We start from the raw sequence: 19,407 nt of genomic DNA, 5'->3' as shown, positions 1-19,407 counted from the left end.
CCCAGCTGGCAGAGTGAACTTCTTTAGACTTTGTATAAAACTCCGTGTATATTTTAGCTTGTTTCATTTGTTAGGCTCTGATCTGTGTTATTGTAATGTGTACTAATTATTAATTATGCCTAGAGGTAGGAAGAAGATTCCGGAACCTCAGATTGAGGTTTCAGAGACCGCTTCATAAGAAGAGTCCGAGGAAGAAGTTCCAGTTCGACCTTCTCCATCAAAGTTTTTGGTCAGGGAGAGTCCAGGGCTGTCTGCCTCTGAAATTGGGGTCCAGACGGGCTTTGAGGAATTAAATTTTTACCGAGAAAGGGTAAGACTTCATGTTTCGGTCCTTCGTGATGCGACAGGATCGGATGTGAGACAAATCAATGGAATATTGGGATAAGGTAGCGAACGTTGTGCAAAAGGGTGTGCTAGAGAATAAGCAATTAAAGGCAAAGATTGAAACCTTAAGTGAAAAACAAGTTTCTAAGCTGAGATCGTATGCGGACGCTATTGAATCCCAAGAAAAGAGCATTAAGACAAGAACAATTATACTGAAGGCTAAATCGGACAAGTATCAAACTAGTGACCAAGTTAAGACTGAGTTGGTGGGCCGAATTGCTCTGCTCCTAACAAATGTTAAGGTTGTGTCACTTAGACCGATAAGGAATAAAAGAGTGGTGGTTGAAGCGGCATCCGAAGAGGATGTGCAAAGAATCAAAGAGTGTTCAAAGGTGCAAGATCTGGGATTGGAGGTGGAGTAGATCCTTCAGTGGAGTCCTCGACTTGTCATTTTTGATGTTGATTCTCAAGTAACGCAAGATAAATTGATGAAGGAACTTTGGGAGAGGAATTTGGTGGATTGTGGTATCCATAAAGACCAAGTGCTCTCAGAGATCAGAGTTCTGACCAAAAATAAGGCAAGGAACTCTCCTGGTTATAATTACGTTGTGGAGATATCTGCACGTATAAGGAGGTTTTTGCCAAAAACGTGCAGGAATTTTTGTGAATTGGAGTTCACACCGAGTTCAGGATCTGTGGACCCCCACCCAATGTTACAAGCGTATGGCTATGTGGCCCGGTATTGTGATGCCGATGAGTTCTGCAGACACTGTGCTGGGAGGGGCCATACATATAAGACCTGTACAAAACGTGCAGAGACACCGAAGCGTGTTAATTGTTGGAAGAGGAAGTCTCCTTCTGCCCATGCAGCAAATGACAAGATATGTCCCAACTGTTTGTGAGCTGTAGATATGCTGAAACTGCGAACCGAACTTGACTAAGTTTTGGTTGTCGGGCAGAGGAGAACTACTCCAGCAAAGAATAGAATGGTGGCACCTTCCGGCGGTGTTGGGAGCTGTCAGCTATAAACCAGCGTCAGGGTCTGGGGTCGATGGAGACCGATCCGGTGTTTGAGCTTTATGATTGTAAGATTGTATAATGATGGTGGAGCTTCCTTTATTTTGATGTAAGATGAAGGTTGCTTATGTATGTATTAGTTGAAGATAGATCAATGATGAATTTACTTTATTTTGTCTGGTGGGTGACCGGACGATGGTTTCTTGGATAGTGCAACCTTACCTCTTCATGGTGGAGACGGAAACTCGTGATGGGAGTGGGGACGCCATCCCCGCTGCAAGACTAAAGGTTGTGCTGTTCATATTTTGTTTTGTTATTAGTCAGGACTGACTAGTGTTACTTCTTGTGTTGATAAATTGACCTAGAAATGGGTCTGTTATAGATATAACAATGTGACAAATCAGCATATGGGCAAGAGCCCAGGTGACTGATGGAGAAGAGTTTGACAAATGGCAAATATATTGAGAGGCGCTAGCCGCATGATTACGTGCCTTTCGATGTAAGCCCTATTCAGTAACGGCATTATGGTAATATTGATTGTTTATTTTTTTAATATTGGAATTAGTATGACTTGCTATATATTGGGACGGTTAGGGCCCTTAGTTGGTTGTGGTTACACCTTTTTCTTAAGCTTTATAGTTTGAAATAAAAATAAATATCTCATATTTTTGCAGGCTTATGTAATGTTCAATCATTTTTGATGGCATTAATATGTCCTGTCCTGAATTTATTTAAATTATTTGGATATTAGTGTTAATACTGCTTTTTATATATATATATATATATATATATATATATATATATATATATATATATATATATATATATATATATTTTGTGTTTTTATTATTTTAGTTAGTGTCTAATTGATTGTTTTTAATTTGTCCCTTGCTACGTTAATGTCATTGCCATGGGCAATTGGACTATTATACGTGCTTGATATATTTTAGTTTGATTGCTTAGATTACTTAAATTTTGGTGTCTATTTTCTATAGGGTATTAAGGTGTATCCTGAACAGGAGATTTAGTTAGCGTTTTTAGTCTAACCTATTCCTAGGGGTCTGTGGTGGTGTTCAAATTATATAATAACTAATGAAGTTAGTTATAATTATAATTATTTAACTTTAATTAATAATATTAATCAATACTAACTAACATTCCCTTACCTGGTCATCTATCCGCTACTTCATCTGGGGCTTTGAGCGGATCGATAGCCAGTTTTAAAGGAATGTCTCATAATTACCCGTTTCTGTTAACTCCTTATCAGTTTTGCCTTATTAGTGAGATTATTTTGCTCTTTTAGATTATTTATTTCATTGAATAAGGATAGTTTTATGTCAATTTGTCTTTCAGTTTAATTTTAATTTTTGAAAATTTTTTATTCTTAACTTTGGATTCGGCAAACTGGTAGAGGAGAAACAAAGCCCAACGGGTAATTATCGGAATAATCGAGTGGAGCTATACTTATCTGTCCGGTGGTGGTCTTTCAGTAAATGAGGGGTTAGCCCTGTTCATTGTTTGTTTTATCACTGGTTTGGTTTTGAGTGCGCAGTCGTGTCTATTGTTGCTTGATATTGTTGTAGGGTGATATTTTTGCTATCCCTTTTTGCAAAGGGATAGCAAACCAACTCATGTAAATAACAAAAAATAACGCTTGTAAATAAAATACAACCAAATCACGTTATTTTCAAATTAAATTTCACCATGGAGTTAAAACGGAAATCCCCCCACGTACGCAGCCCCCACCCTGGCTGACGTAGGAATCAACCCACTCATCGGATGACATGCAAAAATATCACCCTACAACAATATCAAGCAACAATAGATGCGACTGCGCACTCAAAACCAAACCAGTGATAAAACAAACAATGAACAGGGCTAACCCCTCATTTACTGAAAGACCACCACCGGACAGATAAGTATAGCTCCACTCGATTATTCCGATAATTACCCGTTGGGCTTTGTTTCTCCTCTACCAGTTTGCCGAATCCGAAGTTAAGAATAAAAAATTTTCAAAAATTAAAATTAAACTGAAAGACAAATTGACATAAAACTATCCTTATTCAATGAAATAAATAATCTAAAAGAGCAAAATAATCTCACTAATAAGGCAAAACTGATAAGAAGTTAACAGAAACGGGTAATTATGAGACATTCCTTTAAAACTGGCTATCGATCCGCTCAAAGCCCCAGATGAAGTAGCGGATAGATGACCAGGTAAGGGAATGTTAGTTAGTATTGATTAATATTATTAATTAAAGTTAAATAATTATAATTATAACTAACTTCATTAGTTATTATAATTTGAACACCACCACAGACCCCTAGGAATAGGTTAGACTAAAAACGCTAACTAAATCTCCTGTTCAGGATACACCTTAATACCTTATAGAAAATAGACACCAAAATTTAAGTAATCTAAGCAATCAAACTAATATATATATATATATATATATATATATATATATATATTAGCATTAGTAGAGGCATTTGATGCAAGAAAGCAAGCTTATGCAGCATCAGCCAAAAAAAAAAAAAAAAAAACCCACTTCCACTTCACCCCTCTGTTCGTTCAAAATACCTGTCCAGCTGAGCCTTAAACTTATTTAGCCTATCAACCTCCACCACAAGGGATGGAAGTCTGTTCCACCAACCAACCACCCGCTGGCTAAAGGCAAATTTCTGCACGTCTATCCTACATCTGTCTTTCCTCAATTTGAATTTTTGCCCTCTCAGGTGATTTTCCTGAGCTAGAGGAAGAATCCCATCAGCATTGAGCATGCTTAAACCATTCAAGGCTTTATACACATCTATCAGATCACCTCGCTGGTGCCTAGTCTCCAGACAGTGTAATTTGCAAAACTTAAGCCTTTCTTCGTAAGAGCACCCCTTTGTTCTATTCACTAATCTTGTTGCCCTTCTCTGTACTCGTTCCAGCAGTTCTACATCCTTCTTGATATGAGGCCTCCAGACCTGTATACAGTACTCTAGGTGTGGCCTGACCATTGCCTTATACAATGGAATAATCACCTCCTTATCCCTGCTGGAAAAATTCCTGTATATCATTGACAATACTCCATGAGCTACTCTTGCAGCCCGTCTGCACTGCTCAGAAAACTTCATATCTGCCTGCACAACCACTCCCAGGTCCCTTTCATTCTCTACCACTGTCAGTGTAGTACCACAGAGTTTATACGTTGCTCTGGGGTTGCTGTTTCCCATATGTAGTACTTTACATTTGTCAATGTTAAACTTCATTTGCCACCTCTCAGCCCATCTGCTCAACCTTTCCAGATCCTGTTGCAGTAGCATAGTGTCAGCAGTGTCCTTGACTGCCCTGCCAACCTTTGTATCGTCTGCAAACTTGGACATTAAGCTTGATATACCATCATCAATATCATTTATAAATACAGAAAACAATAATGGACCCAATACTGAACCCTGAGGGACTCCACTAATAACATTAGTCCACGACGAGCAGTGTCCATTGATTACCACTCTCTGTCTTCTCCCCCTCAACCACCCCTTTATCCATAGCAGCAATTTGCCTCCAATGCCACACTGCTCCAATTTGTGCAGCAGTCTTCCATGTGCAACAGTATCAAAAGCCTTTCTAATATCCAAGTATATAATATCAAAGTTATTCCCTGCATCCAGTTCTTTTGTGACTGCATCATAGTATCCAATCAAATTGGTCAGGCAAGACTTCCCCTTAACAAAACCATGCTGTGTCTGAGCTATAACTGAAGTCTTGTCAAGGTTTAGGCCAAAATGGATGTCAGATGAACTAATGAGGCATATGGCAGAGAAGAAAAATGCATGGGATACTTACAAATTAACACATGACACAGAAGCCTATGATAGATAAAAGTTGATATGCAACCAAGTTACAAAGGAGGTTAGGCAGGCGAAGGCAGATTACGAGAAATCCTTGGCAAGGGATGCAAAGAAAAACAGCAAAGAGTTCTTTACTTATGTAAACTCTAGAAGGAAGGGGATGAATCAGATTGGTCCACTTGATATTGATGGGTCAACTGTTGATGATCCTGCTCAGGTAGCTAACAAACTAAATGAATATTTTGCATCGACATTCACACATGAGGATTTATTCAGCAAGGGGAATGCCAGAGGTGTATTCAACTCTAGCTGTAAGCTACAGAATCTTGAAATAACTGGGCGTAAAGTGGAGGAGAAACTGTTGAAGATAAACATAAGAAAGGCACCCGGGGTGGATGGGATCTATCCAGTTATATTAAAGGAGGCAGCAAAGGAAGTAAGCAAACCCGTAGCCATAATTATGAGAGCTTCCTTGGACTCAGGGGAGGGACCCATAGACTGGAAATGTGCAAATGTGACCCCAATTCACAAAGGAGGATCAAAGGCTGACACAAGTAATTATAGACCTGTGAGCTTAACTTCTGTTCCAGGAAAATTAATGGAGGCACTGGTTAAAGAAGCACTGCAGGATCATTTAGACAAGACTTCAGTTATAGCTCGGACACAGCATGGTTTTGTTAAGGGGAAGTCTTGCCTGACCAAATTGATTGGATACTATGATGCAGTCACAAAAGAACTGGATGCAGGGAATAACTTTGATATTATATACTTGGATCTTAGAAAGGCTTTTGATACTGTTGCACATGGAAGACTGCTACACAAATTGGAGCAGTGTGACATTGGAGGCAAATTGCTGCTATGGATAAAGGGGTGGTTGAGGGGGAGAAGACAGAGAGTGGTAATCAATGGACACTGCTCATCGTGGACTAATGTTATTAGTGGAGTCCCTCAGGGCTCAGTGTCGGGTCCATTATTGTTTTCTGTATTCATAAATGATATTGATGATGGTATATCAAGCTTAATGTCGAAGTTTGCAGACAATACAAAGGTAGGCAGGGTTGTCAAGGACACTACTGACACTATGCTGCTGCAACAGGATCTGGAAAGGATGAGCAGATGGGCTGAGAGGTGGCAAATGAAGTTTAACATTGACAAATGTAAAGTACTACACATGGGAAACAGCAACCCCAGAGCAACGTATCAGCTCTGTGGTACTACACTGACAGTGGTAGAGAATGAAAGGGACTTGGGGGTGGTTGTGCAGGCAGATATGAAGTTCTCTGAGCAGTGCAGACGGGCTGCAAGAGTAGCTCATGGAGTATTGTCAATGATATACAGGAATTTTTCCAGCAGGGATAAGGAGGTGATTATTCCATTGTATAAGGCAATGGTCAGGCCACACCTAGAGTACTGTATACAGGTCTGGAGGCCTCATTTCAAGAAGGATGTAGAGCTGCTGGAACAAGTACAGAGAAGGGCAACAAGATTAGTGAATGGAACAAAGGGGTGCTCTTACGAAGAAAGGCTTAAGTTTTGCAAATTACAGTGTCTGGAGACTAGGCACCAGCGAGGTGATCTGATAGAGGTGTATAAAGCCTTGAATGGTTTACGCATGCTCAATGCTGATGGGATTCTTCCTCTAGCTCAGAAAAATCACCTGAGAGGGCATAAATTCAAATTGAGGAAAGACAGATGTAGGATAGACGTGCGGAAATTTGCCTTTAGCCAGCGGGTGGTTGGTTGGTGGAACAGACTTCCATCCCTTGTGGTGGAGGTTGATAGCCTAAATAAGTTTAAGGCTCAGCTGGACAGGTATTTTGAACGAACAGAGGGGTGAAGTGGAAGTGGGTTTTTTTTTTTTTTTTTTCGGCTGATGCTGCATAAGCTTGCTTTCTTGCATCAAATACCTCTACTAATGCTATACTTGCTAATGCTAATGCTAGATGATCCTGCAGTGCTTCTTTAACCAGTGCCTCCATTAATTTTCCGGGAACAGAAGTTAAACTAACAGGTCTATAATTACTTGTGTCGCCTTTTGATCCTTCTTTGTGAATTGGGGTCACATTTGCACATCTCCAGTCCATGGGTACTTCCCCTGAGTCCAAGGAAGCTCTCATAATTATGGCTAAGGGTTTGCTTACTTCCTTTTCTGCCTCCTTTAATATAACTGGATAGATCCCATCCACCCCAGGTGCCTTTCTTGTATTTATCTTCAACAATTTCTCCTCCACGTTACTCTCAGTTATTACAAGATTCTCTAGCTTACTGCCAGAGTTGAATACCCCTCTGGCATTCCCCTCGCTGAATAACTCCTCATGTGTGAATGTCGATGCAAAATATTCATTTAGTTTGTTAGCTACCTGAGCAGGATCATCAACAGTTGACCCATCGATATCAAGTGGACCAATCTGATTCATCCCCTTCCTTCTAGAGTTTACATAAATAAAGAACTCTTTGCTGTTTTTCTTTGCATCCCTTGCCAAAGATTTCTCGTAATCTGCCTTTGCTTGCCTAACCTCCTTTGTAACTTGGTTACAGATCAACTTGTATCTATCATAGGCTTCTGTGTCACGTGTTAATTTGTATGTACCCCATGCATTTTTCTTCTCTGCCATATGCCTCATTAGTTCATCTGACATCCATTTAGGCCTAAACCTTGAACAATATTTCTTAGTTAGTATATAAAGCCTAGTAGCTTCCAAGATAAGTTCTTTGAATGCTTCCCATTTTGAATTTGCTGTTGGTAACATCATCAGTTGGTCCCACTGTATAGAATTTAAATACTGTCTCAGTCCATCGTAGTCACCTTTACGAAAGCAAAAAACGGTCCCTTTACCCCTGATGGTAGTTACCTCTGAGTAAATCCCACTTCAGCGCACTGTGATCACTGCCACCTAGTGGTTCCTTATCTGGAGATTCTTAATGCATGAAGAATCACTACTGATAATCAAATCAAGAGTATTACTCCCTCTAGTTGCCTCCCGAACATGCTGATGTAGAAAACAATCATCCAATAAATCCACAAAAGCCTTGATAGTGTGTGAGTGACCAGCCCCCAAATTCCAGTCAGTATCTGGAAAATTAAAATCCCCCATTATAAGACTCTCTGATTTACTGGCCCACTCTATTTCCCTGTACAATTTCTTATTATACTCATCAGAGTCATTAGGCCTATAGCACACTCCTACTCTCAATTTTGATCTCCCAATGCTTATGTCACACCAAACTGACTCGACACTGCACTGTCCAGCAATGTCGACTGGCTTCACTTCCTTGGATTTTATGTATTTCTTAACTAATAGCATAACCCCTCCTCCCTTCTTATCCTGTCTATCCCTTCTGTAGACATTGTACTCCCCAAATTCCAGTTCTGCATTCCTTATATCTGTGTGACACCACGTCTCTGAAATCCCCACAATGTCTGCCTTTGATGTTTTGAGCAATACCTCAAATTCATCAAATTTATTTACTAAACTCCTAGCATTGGTGTACACGCAATTATACATGCATCTGTTCTTTTTCTTAGCTACCCTAACACAACCCATGTGTTTACTTGTACCCCAATGATTCCCAGCAGTCTCTGAAATATCCTGCATCTTATTTTCGAGGCTGCAGCTCATTCTAATAGAAGCAGTGCAAGAATCACTTTCACCTCTGCCAGTGGCTACTGTTAATCTATTAGTCCTTGAATCCCCCTAATCTAGCAGTTTTCCGACCCACTTAACACTGCCTCGATAGCATCAGCAAACATTCTTGCACCCTTTCTATTTAAGTGTATCCCATCCCTGTAGAAGCAGTCTCTCCTGTTAACAAGTACAGACCAGGCTGAAAAAAAATTCTACCCCTTGAGCCTTGCACAATCTTTCCAGGGCCGAATTGATCGACAGGGCTCTCATCATATACTCCCTCCTATCGTGTCTGGGCAGAATTGCAGACACTTTCAAATTCAACCCTAATTCACGGCTTTTTTTCAAGAGAGAGAGAGAGAGAGAGAGAGAGAGAGAGAGAGAGATGCATAGTATTATACTAATTACCATTGAAATAAATCTAATATTTGATATAATTTATTTTAATATTGGATGTTGTGTATAATCCTGTTTATGCAGTGTATCTATCTATAATGAAAGTACCTCTACTATAGCCGACCGGGCTAGCCGAGTGGGTAAAAGTACCTGCCCGGCAACCCAAAGGTCGCGGGTTCGATTCCCGCCTCGGGCTTGGATCAAAGTACTGCAAAAAAAACCTTGGAAGATGCAATATGGCCACAGAAGCCGATGCGCCAACAACTACCAAATCAAAAAAAAAAAAAAAAAAAAAACCTCTACTATGGTGCCTCTGCAAGAAAAGCACCGAACAGAAGGCTTTTGAATTTTGTAGGTATACTGTCTCCGAGGAAAAAAGTTCCAAAAACATTATCAGATGAAGAGGTGGTACTTATGTTAGCAGTAATCTGCCCCTCTCAAGAGAAGAGAAACAGTTGTGTTTTTCTATGGATGTAAGACTGAAGAATAAGTCATGCCATAGTTCTGAAATTTATTTCAAAGAGATTTGGTTGCATTGTTAGTGAGATTGTAGGAAGAAACATATTGCAAGAATGCTCAATTATGGTCTACCATGGCTCATGCCATGCTCAAAGCAAACAACATTTTCAGTGGTGCCATGTAGAATATTTGGTGTGATATTGCGTATGTGTCTTGTGATACTTGCTTTAGGTCTGCAAATGTGTTTATGCTCTTGATGTAGAAGTTGTTCTCCAGGAATTCCAAAGCTAAAATTTGCAAGGGTTCAAATCCAATGAATGAGGTGGCTGTTTTATATGGAAATTATAATTAATAACTCTTCCATCAGTGACCACATCATGTTAACACCCAGATATAAATATATGGAAGAGCTTTGTCTTATATGAAAATGGTTGTTTGTAGGCATTAATCCTGTTGCAGAGTCGGAATGATGAAGGTCATCAAAAGTAACAGGCAGCATTAGTCCATTGGAAAGAATCAATCATGAATCTCTTCAAAAAGAAAGGGCTAATGAAGAAGTTAACCATGAATCTGCACCGGACAGTAACTTGAGGTGAGTGTAATGAGATATTCTGAACTATGTGGGATTGTTGTTTGCCCAAATCTGGTGTGGGTGTTAAATTTTCCATTCAAGTGGAAATCAGCTTCGTTTGACCATAAAGGTAAAAAAAAGGTAAACTGCAGCCATTATCAATCCACTGCAGGATGGAAGCCTCCTCAACAAATCATGCTGAGGGAAATGGACCATAATCTGCCACGCTGGTCCAATGCGGGTTGGCAGATCGACCATATTTAGCAGTGTCAGGGGCTTGAACTCCAGTCTACTCAAAGAGCATGTGCTACTGCACTCCTACTCCTGACTACTCGGCTACGGAGGCCTCATTTGACCATAAGGTGTTCTGTGATCATCAATTGTCAACTCTTCCATTTACGTGATAAATTCTGGTGAAAATGCATGTCTAGTTGCTGGATCACCTTGAATAGACAGTCTTATATGAATGACATTGTCTGAAGCATTATGGACTGTGGTTCACAGATGTCACACAACCTTGTGTCTGCTCTTGCTTCCATATGCATTTGTCAGTGCTTCCTTTTCTATTGCTACTGCATTCTCTACCTCTGATATAAATACTTTAAAATACTTAAAGAAGTTGTGCACTGTCTTTTAGTGATATCAGTTCTTCCATTTTATAGTACATAATGGTATGTCACCTTCAGGCACAATATGACAGCCCAAAGTAATAAAATGATCTGTTATGTAACATTGTCACCTACTTATATATAATCCACTTTATTAAATTGTTGGTACATGAAATAATGCCTGTTATATCAGAACTATTGTTATTGGCTGTACTGGTAATAATAGAATTGCAGTCTAGAAAATAGTAAGTGAAGTGCTTTTTTTGTTTTTTTTTTTCAGACACTTAATTCATATTTTTATCACGTTTGGTATTTACAGTTTTTACTTTCTAATTACAGATTTGTAATCTAGTCTTAAAATCAAAAAAATATATATGTTATAGTTATTTCCTGTTAGATAGTAACAGACAAGGTTTTTTTTATGCAAAAGTCACTATCAGAAATAAGCTAAATATTTTTGATAATCTTTTTTCTTATTGAATACTAAATGCATATGTATAATTTTTGTCGCTTATAACTTTATACAGATGACCCTCGATTTCGCAGACTAATAGGGAGGAAGGGTTGTCCGAAAAACCTGGGAGTCCGAATTTTCCGAATTAATATTTAACGAAACTATGTAGTACCCATAGTAAACATGATTAATATAATAGATAGTGTACACACAATGCACATACATTACTTATAAGCAATGTAAGTAGTACAATATGTAAAAATAAATATACTAGAATAAATAAATAATGTAACAAAAACAAAAGTCAAACACTATTTTTCTCTTACCTTGATGGAGATAGAACTGAGCTTGTGCCGTGATTGTATAGTGGGACTCAGAAGAATTTTTTCTGTGTTAGTAGAGTTCCCTAGCTCCACTGAAGTGGCCAGCTGTGATGCTGAGGCAGGCTAGGATGAAGATGGGGCAGGAGCAGCAACAAGTTTGAAGAATGTGTCCAGCTTCATCTGTTTACCTCCCTTATGGCCTCTCTTAACGTACATAAATGGTGGTAGTGGGACTGGATTTCACTGTTGTCTGAGAGGCTGACATACTGAATGACAAGATCAAGTGCCTCTCGTACTGCTGTCCTTTTTGATTTGTTAATAATTTCTTCCTCTTCTTCATCACTGGATGTCCCCTCAATGTCACCTGTTCTCACTTCATCAGCAATCTCCTCTGGTGTCAAGATCTGGTAGCCTGGATCTACGTGGTGCCTCCGTAGCCAGGTGGGAAGGAGCAGCAGTGCGTAGCACACGCTTCTTGATTAGACCGGGGTTCAAGCCCGTGACCACCAAATACAGAAGATGCGGAAAGGTCAGGGAATGACCACCGCATATCCCGGAGCAATATGGCCTTAGTTGCTAATGCTCCTAAAAACCAAATAACAAACAAACAAACAAACCTGGATCTACATCACCTTCCTCTAGCCAGTCAGTTACGTTTTTTGGTAGGGACCACCAGAATAACCCTGTCTAGTTTCCATTATACACCTGGGATAAGAGCGCAGACCCTCCTTTATAAGTTCATTCAGATGGAGTCTGAAAGGCTCAATGAATGTGGTGTAGCAGACCCAGCTTCACCATGCTCTTTCCTGTTACACATGCCACGGTGATTTCTAAAATGCCACAGCCACCCATCACTAGCTTTGAAATTGTTAATGCCCATATGTTTAGTCAATTTCTCAGCTGCAGTGCATAAGGTAACACATAACATTCACTCCACATGATCACTCCTGCCGTACCATTTATAAATAGCTTCTTCAAGATTTTTATCCTTGCCTACTATCATGCGCTTTCTGTCACTCACGGAACCCATACCTTCAATATTATACTTTAATTCAAAGCTTTGAAGCTTTCCTTTGGCCTTGCAAATATCAGAAACAGTTTGCTTTTTAACTCCATACTGCTCATAAACATTGGCCACCGAGGCACCACTCAAACTTTTTAATCAGCTTAAGCTTTTGACTGACACTCAAATGTACATTCTTTCTTTTAACACTTGTTTGTTTTGAAGCCATTGCTAGTCACAAAAATGATTTGAAATGATACTAACAAGGATAAATGTTGATACAAAGTGCACTGTTCTCATGCTCACAGAAACAATACTGCTGCTGTGCATGCTACTGGCTGATGTCCCGTGAATTACGGTCAGCATCCAGAAAATGGTGGTATAGTGGAATTTCGATTATCCAGAGTTTTGTCTGGAAAATCCAAAATCCAGGAAATTGAGGTTGTGAAATTGAGGGGAAACTGTATATTTGTTTTGCTTGTTTTTTTTTTTTTTTTTAATTTCATTCTTATAATTTACTTACCAATTTCTCTTTGTGCTTTAGTATATACTCTGTTTGCACTTTGTGAATATGTGGTTGTGCTTACCAACATGGGATTTCACATGACATCCTACTGGGACTTTGAAGAACAAGTTCTTACAATTGGTCCATTTCAAGCCTCTGCATTCAAGGTTAGATGAAATCGATGTTGGATTAGGAAAGTAGTGTGTGTGTGTGTGTGTGTGTGTGTGTGTGTGTGTGTGTGTGTGTGTGTGTGTGTGTGTGTGTGTGTGTGTGTGTGTGTGTGTAATATTACTTTATAATGAAATAGAAAATGTCTTTACAGTCACCACGTCTTTATGTGATAATTTGTAATGCTCTTTGCCTTTATTTCATTATTTATTTGAAAGCAGTATCTTTAGTCATATATACAAGGATGATTCAAAAAATAACAGCAATTTTACTATATTAAATGATACTTTATTTTTAGTCATATATACAAGGTAAACTTGCTGTTATTTGCAAAAAATAACAGCAATTTTACTATAATAAACAATACATTTGATAGAAAAAAATGATTGCCCCCCTTAATTTTCAATGAATTCCTCCATTCTTTTCAATACAGGAATTCCATCCTTGCATAATTATTTTTCTTTTCCATAAGAATTCTTGATTATTCATACTCATATCTTGTCAGGTATGCACAACTTTGATTAGTTAGTTATCATCATAAAATTGTTGTTCTCTCAAATGCTTTTGAATGAACAATAATTTTATGATGATACAGCAATTTTATTGTATCATGCTTTTTCAGTATCCAAAATGCTAAAAATTCCAAGGAGCCAGACTAGGTTATAAAGAGATCAGTTCTGAGATTTCAAATTCCAGTTTTTCAGTGGTATTGTCAGTTTTTCAGACCAGCAATGGCCTAGCATTGTCATTTCTCAGTAAAACTCTTTTATTCAGCATACCATGACTTTTTGTTCTGATAAAAATTTGTACCCATTTGTACATTTTTCTTTTTCCAATACATGCTTCACTGTTCTACTTGATTCTTCTATATATTTCTGTATATTACTCCTTCAGTATTTTAAAATGCTAAATTGCTGAGCAGTGCTTGACCTAGGCATAGTTTTATAAGTTTTTCTTTTATCAGTTGTGTCTTTATAAATAAATTACACATATCATGCATTTACAGTTTTAAAATTATTACAAGATATTGTTTAATTATTGAAATGAAATCAAATTAAATTGCTTTTTAATGACCATTGATTTTTGCCATAAATAAATTGCGATTACATTTTGGATCACCTTTGTAATATCTTATTAGTTTCATTCAATATATGAAGTTCTTCACCTTTTAAAAATGAAATGCCTATTTTATTAAATATAAGCTGTTCTTTCTGAACTTGTTATCTCTGTTTATTAAATGCTTATTTTCAAGCATTTCTGTGATAATCCACATCTGTGTTAATATTTTTAAAATGTTTTTGTAATTGTTTTATTGTAATATATCTGTGATTCACTGCATCATAGTTTGTGTAACAATATAGTGCTTAGCATACAGTCCTTGCAAACAGAAACTAATGGGGAAATTTCAAAATTGTGATAACCAAGGACCCAATGCAATAACACTGTTCACATTTTGCCATTGCTTGATATAAGCTCAGATGTAAATATAGTTTTCACATATTTTATATGTATTTACGTTACAGAATGACCAAGTTTACATATATATGTAAATATCTATAGTCTGTTTTATATTTCTTAAATTTATGCCATATTTTACAGGTTAGGTTTACAAATGTGCTATGGCACAATATAAGGCATATAACTGTTAAAAGCTGTATATTGGTTTCACTTTTACTATTTTACTGTGATTATTTCATTATAAAATTTAAGATGGATTTGAGAACAACTTCTGTCTTATTTGTTGTATTTTGTGTTCGTGCTTGTATATGTCTCAAATGACAGATCTCGTTCGTAGCACCACGAAGAAAAATGTATGGCAGGCTATCTTATTTGTAGCACAGTAAATATATCCCAGATGATATATAAAAGATATCCTCTCAGATATCTTATTTATAAAATGGAAAGGGATAAATTTTCAAAGAGTTTTTTTAAATTTTAAAGATAGTGTTTTTTTTTCTTGACTGACATTCCTTTATTATTCAGCAGTTTTACAATGGGACATTTTTTCTGAATACTGTCTATACAGTATATTTTGCAACTAATGTGCCATTGGTTTTAAATGAATCTTTGATAAACTAATGTTACTGATTAGGCTAATGCTGATTTCATTATTGTTTTAATTACATTATTTGCAGTATGCAAGCCATAAGTAAACTACATATGTTATGTATAAGTAAATATATATATATATATATATATATATATATATATGTAAAGGACACTTTTTTTATCAATGAGAAACAAAATAGGTTTTATTGAAACTTATATAAAATAGAGGCTGAATGTCTACACTGCATTGTTAGCAGATGACATTTTAAGATTATTACCAAAACCTATCTTCAGTCAAAAAGGGCAGTAGGCGTAAGAAAGAATCATTTAACAAAAGTAATTTGCATAATTATGCATAATAAACATGATAATTTTTATGTAATTACACAATTTTTGCAATTCAAGTTGACTTTATATAATCTACTAAGGCAGAAAATAAATTTAATTTAGTATAATGAGAATTTATACTAATCAGACATTAACTAGAATGAGAGGAAAGTGAGAATAGGGAACATATAAGAGAAGTTGTTTAAGCTAAACATAAAAAATGCACCAGTGGTAGATGGGATCTATCCAGTTATATTAAGGCAGGCAGCAAAGGAGGTAAGTGAACCCTTAGCCATAATTATGAGAGCATGTTTGGATTCAGAAGTCCCTACGGATTGGAGATGTGCAAATGTATCTACCCCCAATTCACAAAGGGGGAGGGATCAAAGAGCCACAAGAGTAATTATAGACCTGTTAGCTTAATTTCTGTTACTGGGAAAATAATGGAGTCTGGTTAAAGAAGTAGTGCAGGTCCATCTATACAGAATACAGTTAAACTGCAGCAACAGCATGGATTTGTTAATGGGGAATCTTGTCTGACCAATTTGATTAGGTATTATGATGCAGTAACAAAGGAATTGGATGCAAATGCAAAAAATAATTTTGATATCATATACTTGAATTTTTGGAAAGCTTTTAATACTGTTACATATAAAAGACTGCTGTAAAAACTGGAGCAATAGACGTTAATGGCAAGTTACTACTATGGATAAAGAGATGGTTTTGTGGGAGAAGACAGAGAGTGGTTATCAATGACACTGCTCTTTGTGTAACAATATAGTGCTTAGCATACAGCCCCCCCCTGCTGGTTCAGTGTGGTTCCATTGTTGTTTTCAGTATTTATTAATGATATTGATGAAGGTATATCAGGCTTAATGTTTAATTTGCAGATGATACAGATGTTGGAAGGGTGGTAAATGACAGTAATCAAGGTAAGCTACTGCAACAAGATCTAGAAAAAGTAGACCAGTGGGTTGAAAATGGCAGTTGAAGTTTAACATTGACAAATGCAAGGTACTGCATATGGGTAGCATTAATTTCAGATTAACATACCTTCTCTGTGGTACTACACTCAGCGTAAAGGAAAATGAAAGAGAACTGGAGTAAATGTGCAATCAGATATGAAATTCTCTGGGTAGTACGGACAGATTGCCAATACAGCTCATGAGGTTTTGTTAATGATATACAGGAACATTGCTAGGAGGGTTATGGATGTGATTATCCCTTTTTACAAGGCCATGGTTAGGCTCCATCTTGAGTAGTAGTAGTAGCAGTGGCATGTGATGCAAGAAAGCAAGTGTATGAGCTTATGCAGCATCAGCCAAAAAAAAAAAAAAAATTCACAAAACCATTCCCTCTAAATGTTTGTCCAGTTCCTCCATAAATTTATTTAACTTATCAACTTCCATAACAACAGATGGAAGTTTGTTCCAGCAATTAACCACCCGCTGGTTAAAGGCAAATATCTGAACATCTATTCTACATCTGTCTTTCCTTAATTTGAATTTATGCCCCCTTAGGTTCGTAATCTGAAAAAGTGGAAGAATCCCTTCAGAATTCAGCCTGCTCAACCCATTCAAGGCCTTATACACCTCAATCAGATCACCGTGCAGGTGCTTAGTCTCCAGCCATTGCAATTTGCAGAACTTAAGCCTCTTTTGGTAAGAGGATCCCTTCATTCCCCTCACCAATCTTGTTGCCCTTATCTGTACACGCTCAAGTAAATCTACATCCTTCCTAAAATGAGGCCTCCAGACCTGTACGCAGTACTCAAGGTGTGGCCTGACCATTGCCTTATACAGAGAGAAAATCACCTCCTTCTCCCTGCTAGCAAAATTCCTATATATCATTGACAAAACCCCATGACCTGCCCTGGCAGCCTGTCTGCATTGCTCAGAAAACTTCATATCTGACTGCACAATTACTCCCAGGTCTTTTTCATTTTCTACCACCCTAAGTGTAGTACCACACAGTTGGTACGTTCCTCTGGGGTTACTTCTACCCGTATGCAGTACTTTGCATTTGTCAATGTTAAACTTCAGTTGCCACTTCTCAGCCCATCTCCCCAAATTTTCTAGATCCTGTTGCAGTAGCACACTGTCATTAACAACCCTGTCAACCTTTGTATCATTTGAAAACTTCGATGCTAAGCCTGATATACCTTCATCAATATCATTGATAAATATACAAAACAACAGTGGACCCAACACCGAACTCTGTGGGACTCCACTAATAACATTAGTCCACGAAGAGCGGCACCCATTGATTACCCCCCTTTGTCTTCTCCTACTCAACCATCCTTTTATCCATTGTAGCAACTTACCCTTAATACCATTCTGCTCCAATTTGTACAGTAGTCTTCCATGCGCAACAGAGTCAAAAGCTTTCCTGAAATACAAGTATATGATATCAAAATTATTTTTTGCATCCAGTTCCTTTGTAACCACATCATAATATCCTATTAAATTTGTCAGACAAGACTTTCCCTTAACAAACGCATGCTGTGTCTGAATTATTGCTGCAGTCTTGTCTAGATGATCCTGCAATGCATCTTTAACCAGTGACTCCATTATTTTACCCAGAACAGAAGTTAAACTAACTGGTCTGTAATTACTTGTGTCACCCTTCAGATCCCCCTTTGTGAATTGGAGATACATTTGCACATCTCCAGTCCTTGGGACCTCCCCTGAGTCCAAGGATGCTCTCATAATTATGGCTAAGGGTTTGCTTACTTCCTTTGCCGCCTCCTTTAATATAACTGGATAGATCCCATCCATCCCAGATGCCTTTCTGCACATCTAAACTGTATCATCATCATCATCATCAGCCATTTTCAATCCACTGCAGGATGAAGGCCTCTCCAGCAACTTTCCAGTTCCTTCTGTTTTGAGCACTGGCCATCCATTTACTACTCAAAAACTCATGAATTTCACTATCCATCTCCGCCTTTGTCTTCCAGGTTTTCTTCTAGCTCCTCTTGGGTACCATTCTGTTATTTTCTTAGTCCATCTGTCATCATGTCTTCGAGCTATGTGTCCTGCCCAAGACCATTTTAGTTCTTTAGTTTTGATAAGAATGTCCTTTACTTGAGTTTGCTGCCTAATCCATTTGTTTCTCTTCTTATCTAACAGTCTGATTCCCAATATAATTCGTTCCATTCTTCGCTGTGTAGTTCTTAGCTTCTCTTCCATTCTTTTGGTGAGTGCCCAAGTTTCACTTCCATAAGTCATGGTGGGGAGTATACATTGATTCATTATTTTACGTTTCAGACAAACTGGGATATTGCTCTTCAGTATGTGACTATATTTCCTGAATGCTATCCATCCAAAATTTATTCTTCTCTTGACTTCCAGCCATTTATCATTATTACAGCTGATAACTTGTCCCAGATAAGTATATGACTCCACCTTTTCAATTACTGCTCCTTCAATCATTATTTCCCTTTCCGTGGCATACTTGTTCATCATTACTTTTGTTTTAGCCATATTCATCTTTAGTCCAAAATCCTTACTAACTGTGCATAACTGATTAAGATTTTCCTCTAATTCTTTGGGATCGTGGCTTATGACCACAATGTCATCTGCAAATCGTAAATGGTTTAGGTACTCTCCGTTCACATTGACTCCTTTCTGCGACCAGTCTAATCTTCTGAAAGCTACCTCAAGGGCAGCAGTAAACAGCTTCGGAGATATTGTGTCTCCTTGTCGAACTCCTTTCTCGATTTTAAATTTGCTACTGTC

General features: G+C 37.9%; 1 protein-coding gene across 2 annotated transcripts in view; it reads left to right on the top strand.

Annotated features, from left to right (window-relative positions):
• LOC150076141 (acyltransferase PGAP2-like) overlaps nucleotides 1-19,407 on the top strand; it is a 227,807-nt gene that overhangs the window by 113,820 nt on the left and 94,580 nt on the right. For both annotated transcript variants that reach the window (XR_016547816.1, XM_090387593.1), the window contains exon 5: nucleotides 13,163-13,290. Coding sequence is in view for 1 of the 2 variants with exons in the window: in XM_090387593.1 (XP_090243719.1) it covers nucleotides 13,163-13,290 (128 nt within the window). In the remaining variant the exon portion in view is untranslated. The remainder of the gene's footprint in view (nucleotides 1-13,162; nucleotides 13,291-19,407) is intronic.

This window comes from Mastigoproctus giganteus, chromosome 13, assembly GCF_048544385.1.
Source record: "Mastigoproctus giganteus isolate SK-2022 chromosome 13, ASM4854438v1, whole genome shotgun sequence".
NCBI lineage: Eukaryota > Metazoa > Arthropoda > Arachnida > Uropygi > Thelyphonidae > Mastigoproctus > Mastigoproctus giganteus.
The sequence above is the reverse complement of the archived record's forward strand: the minus strand, read 5'-3'. Positions and strand labels throughout refer to the sequence as shown.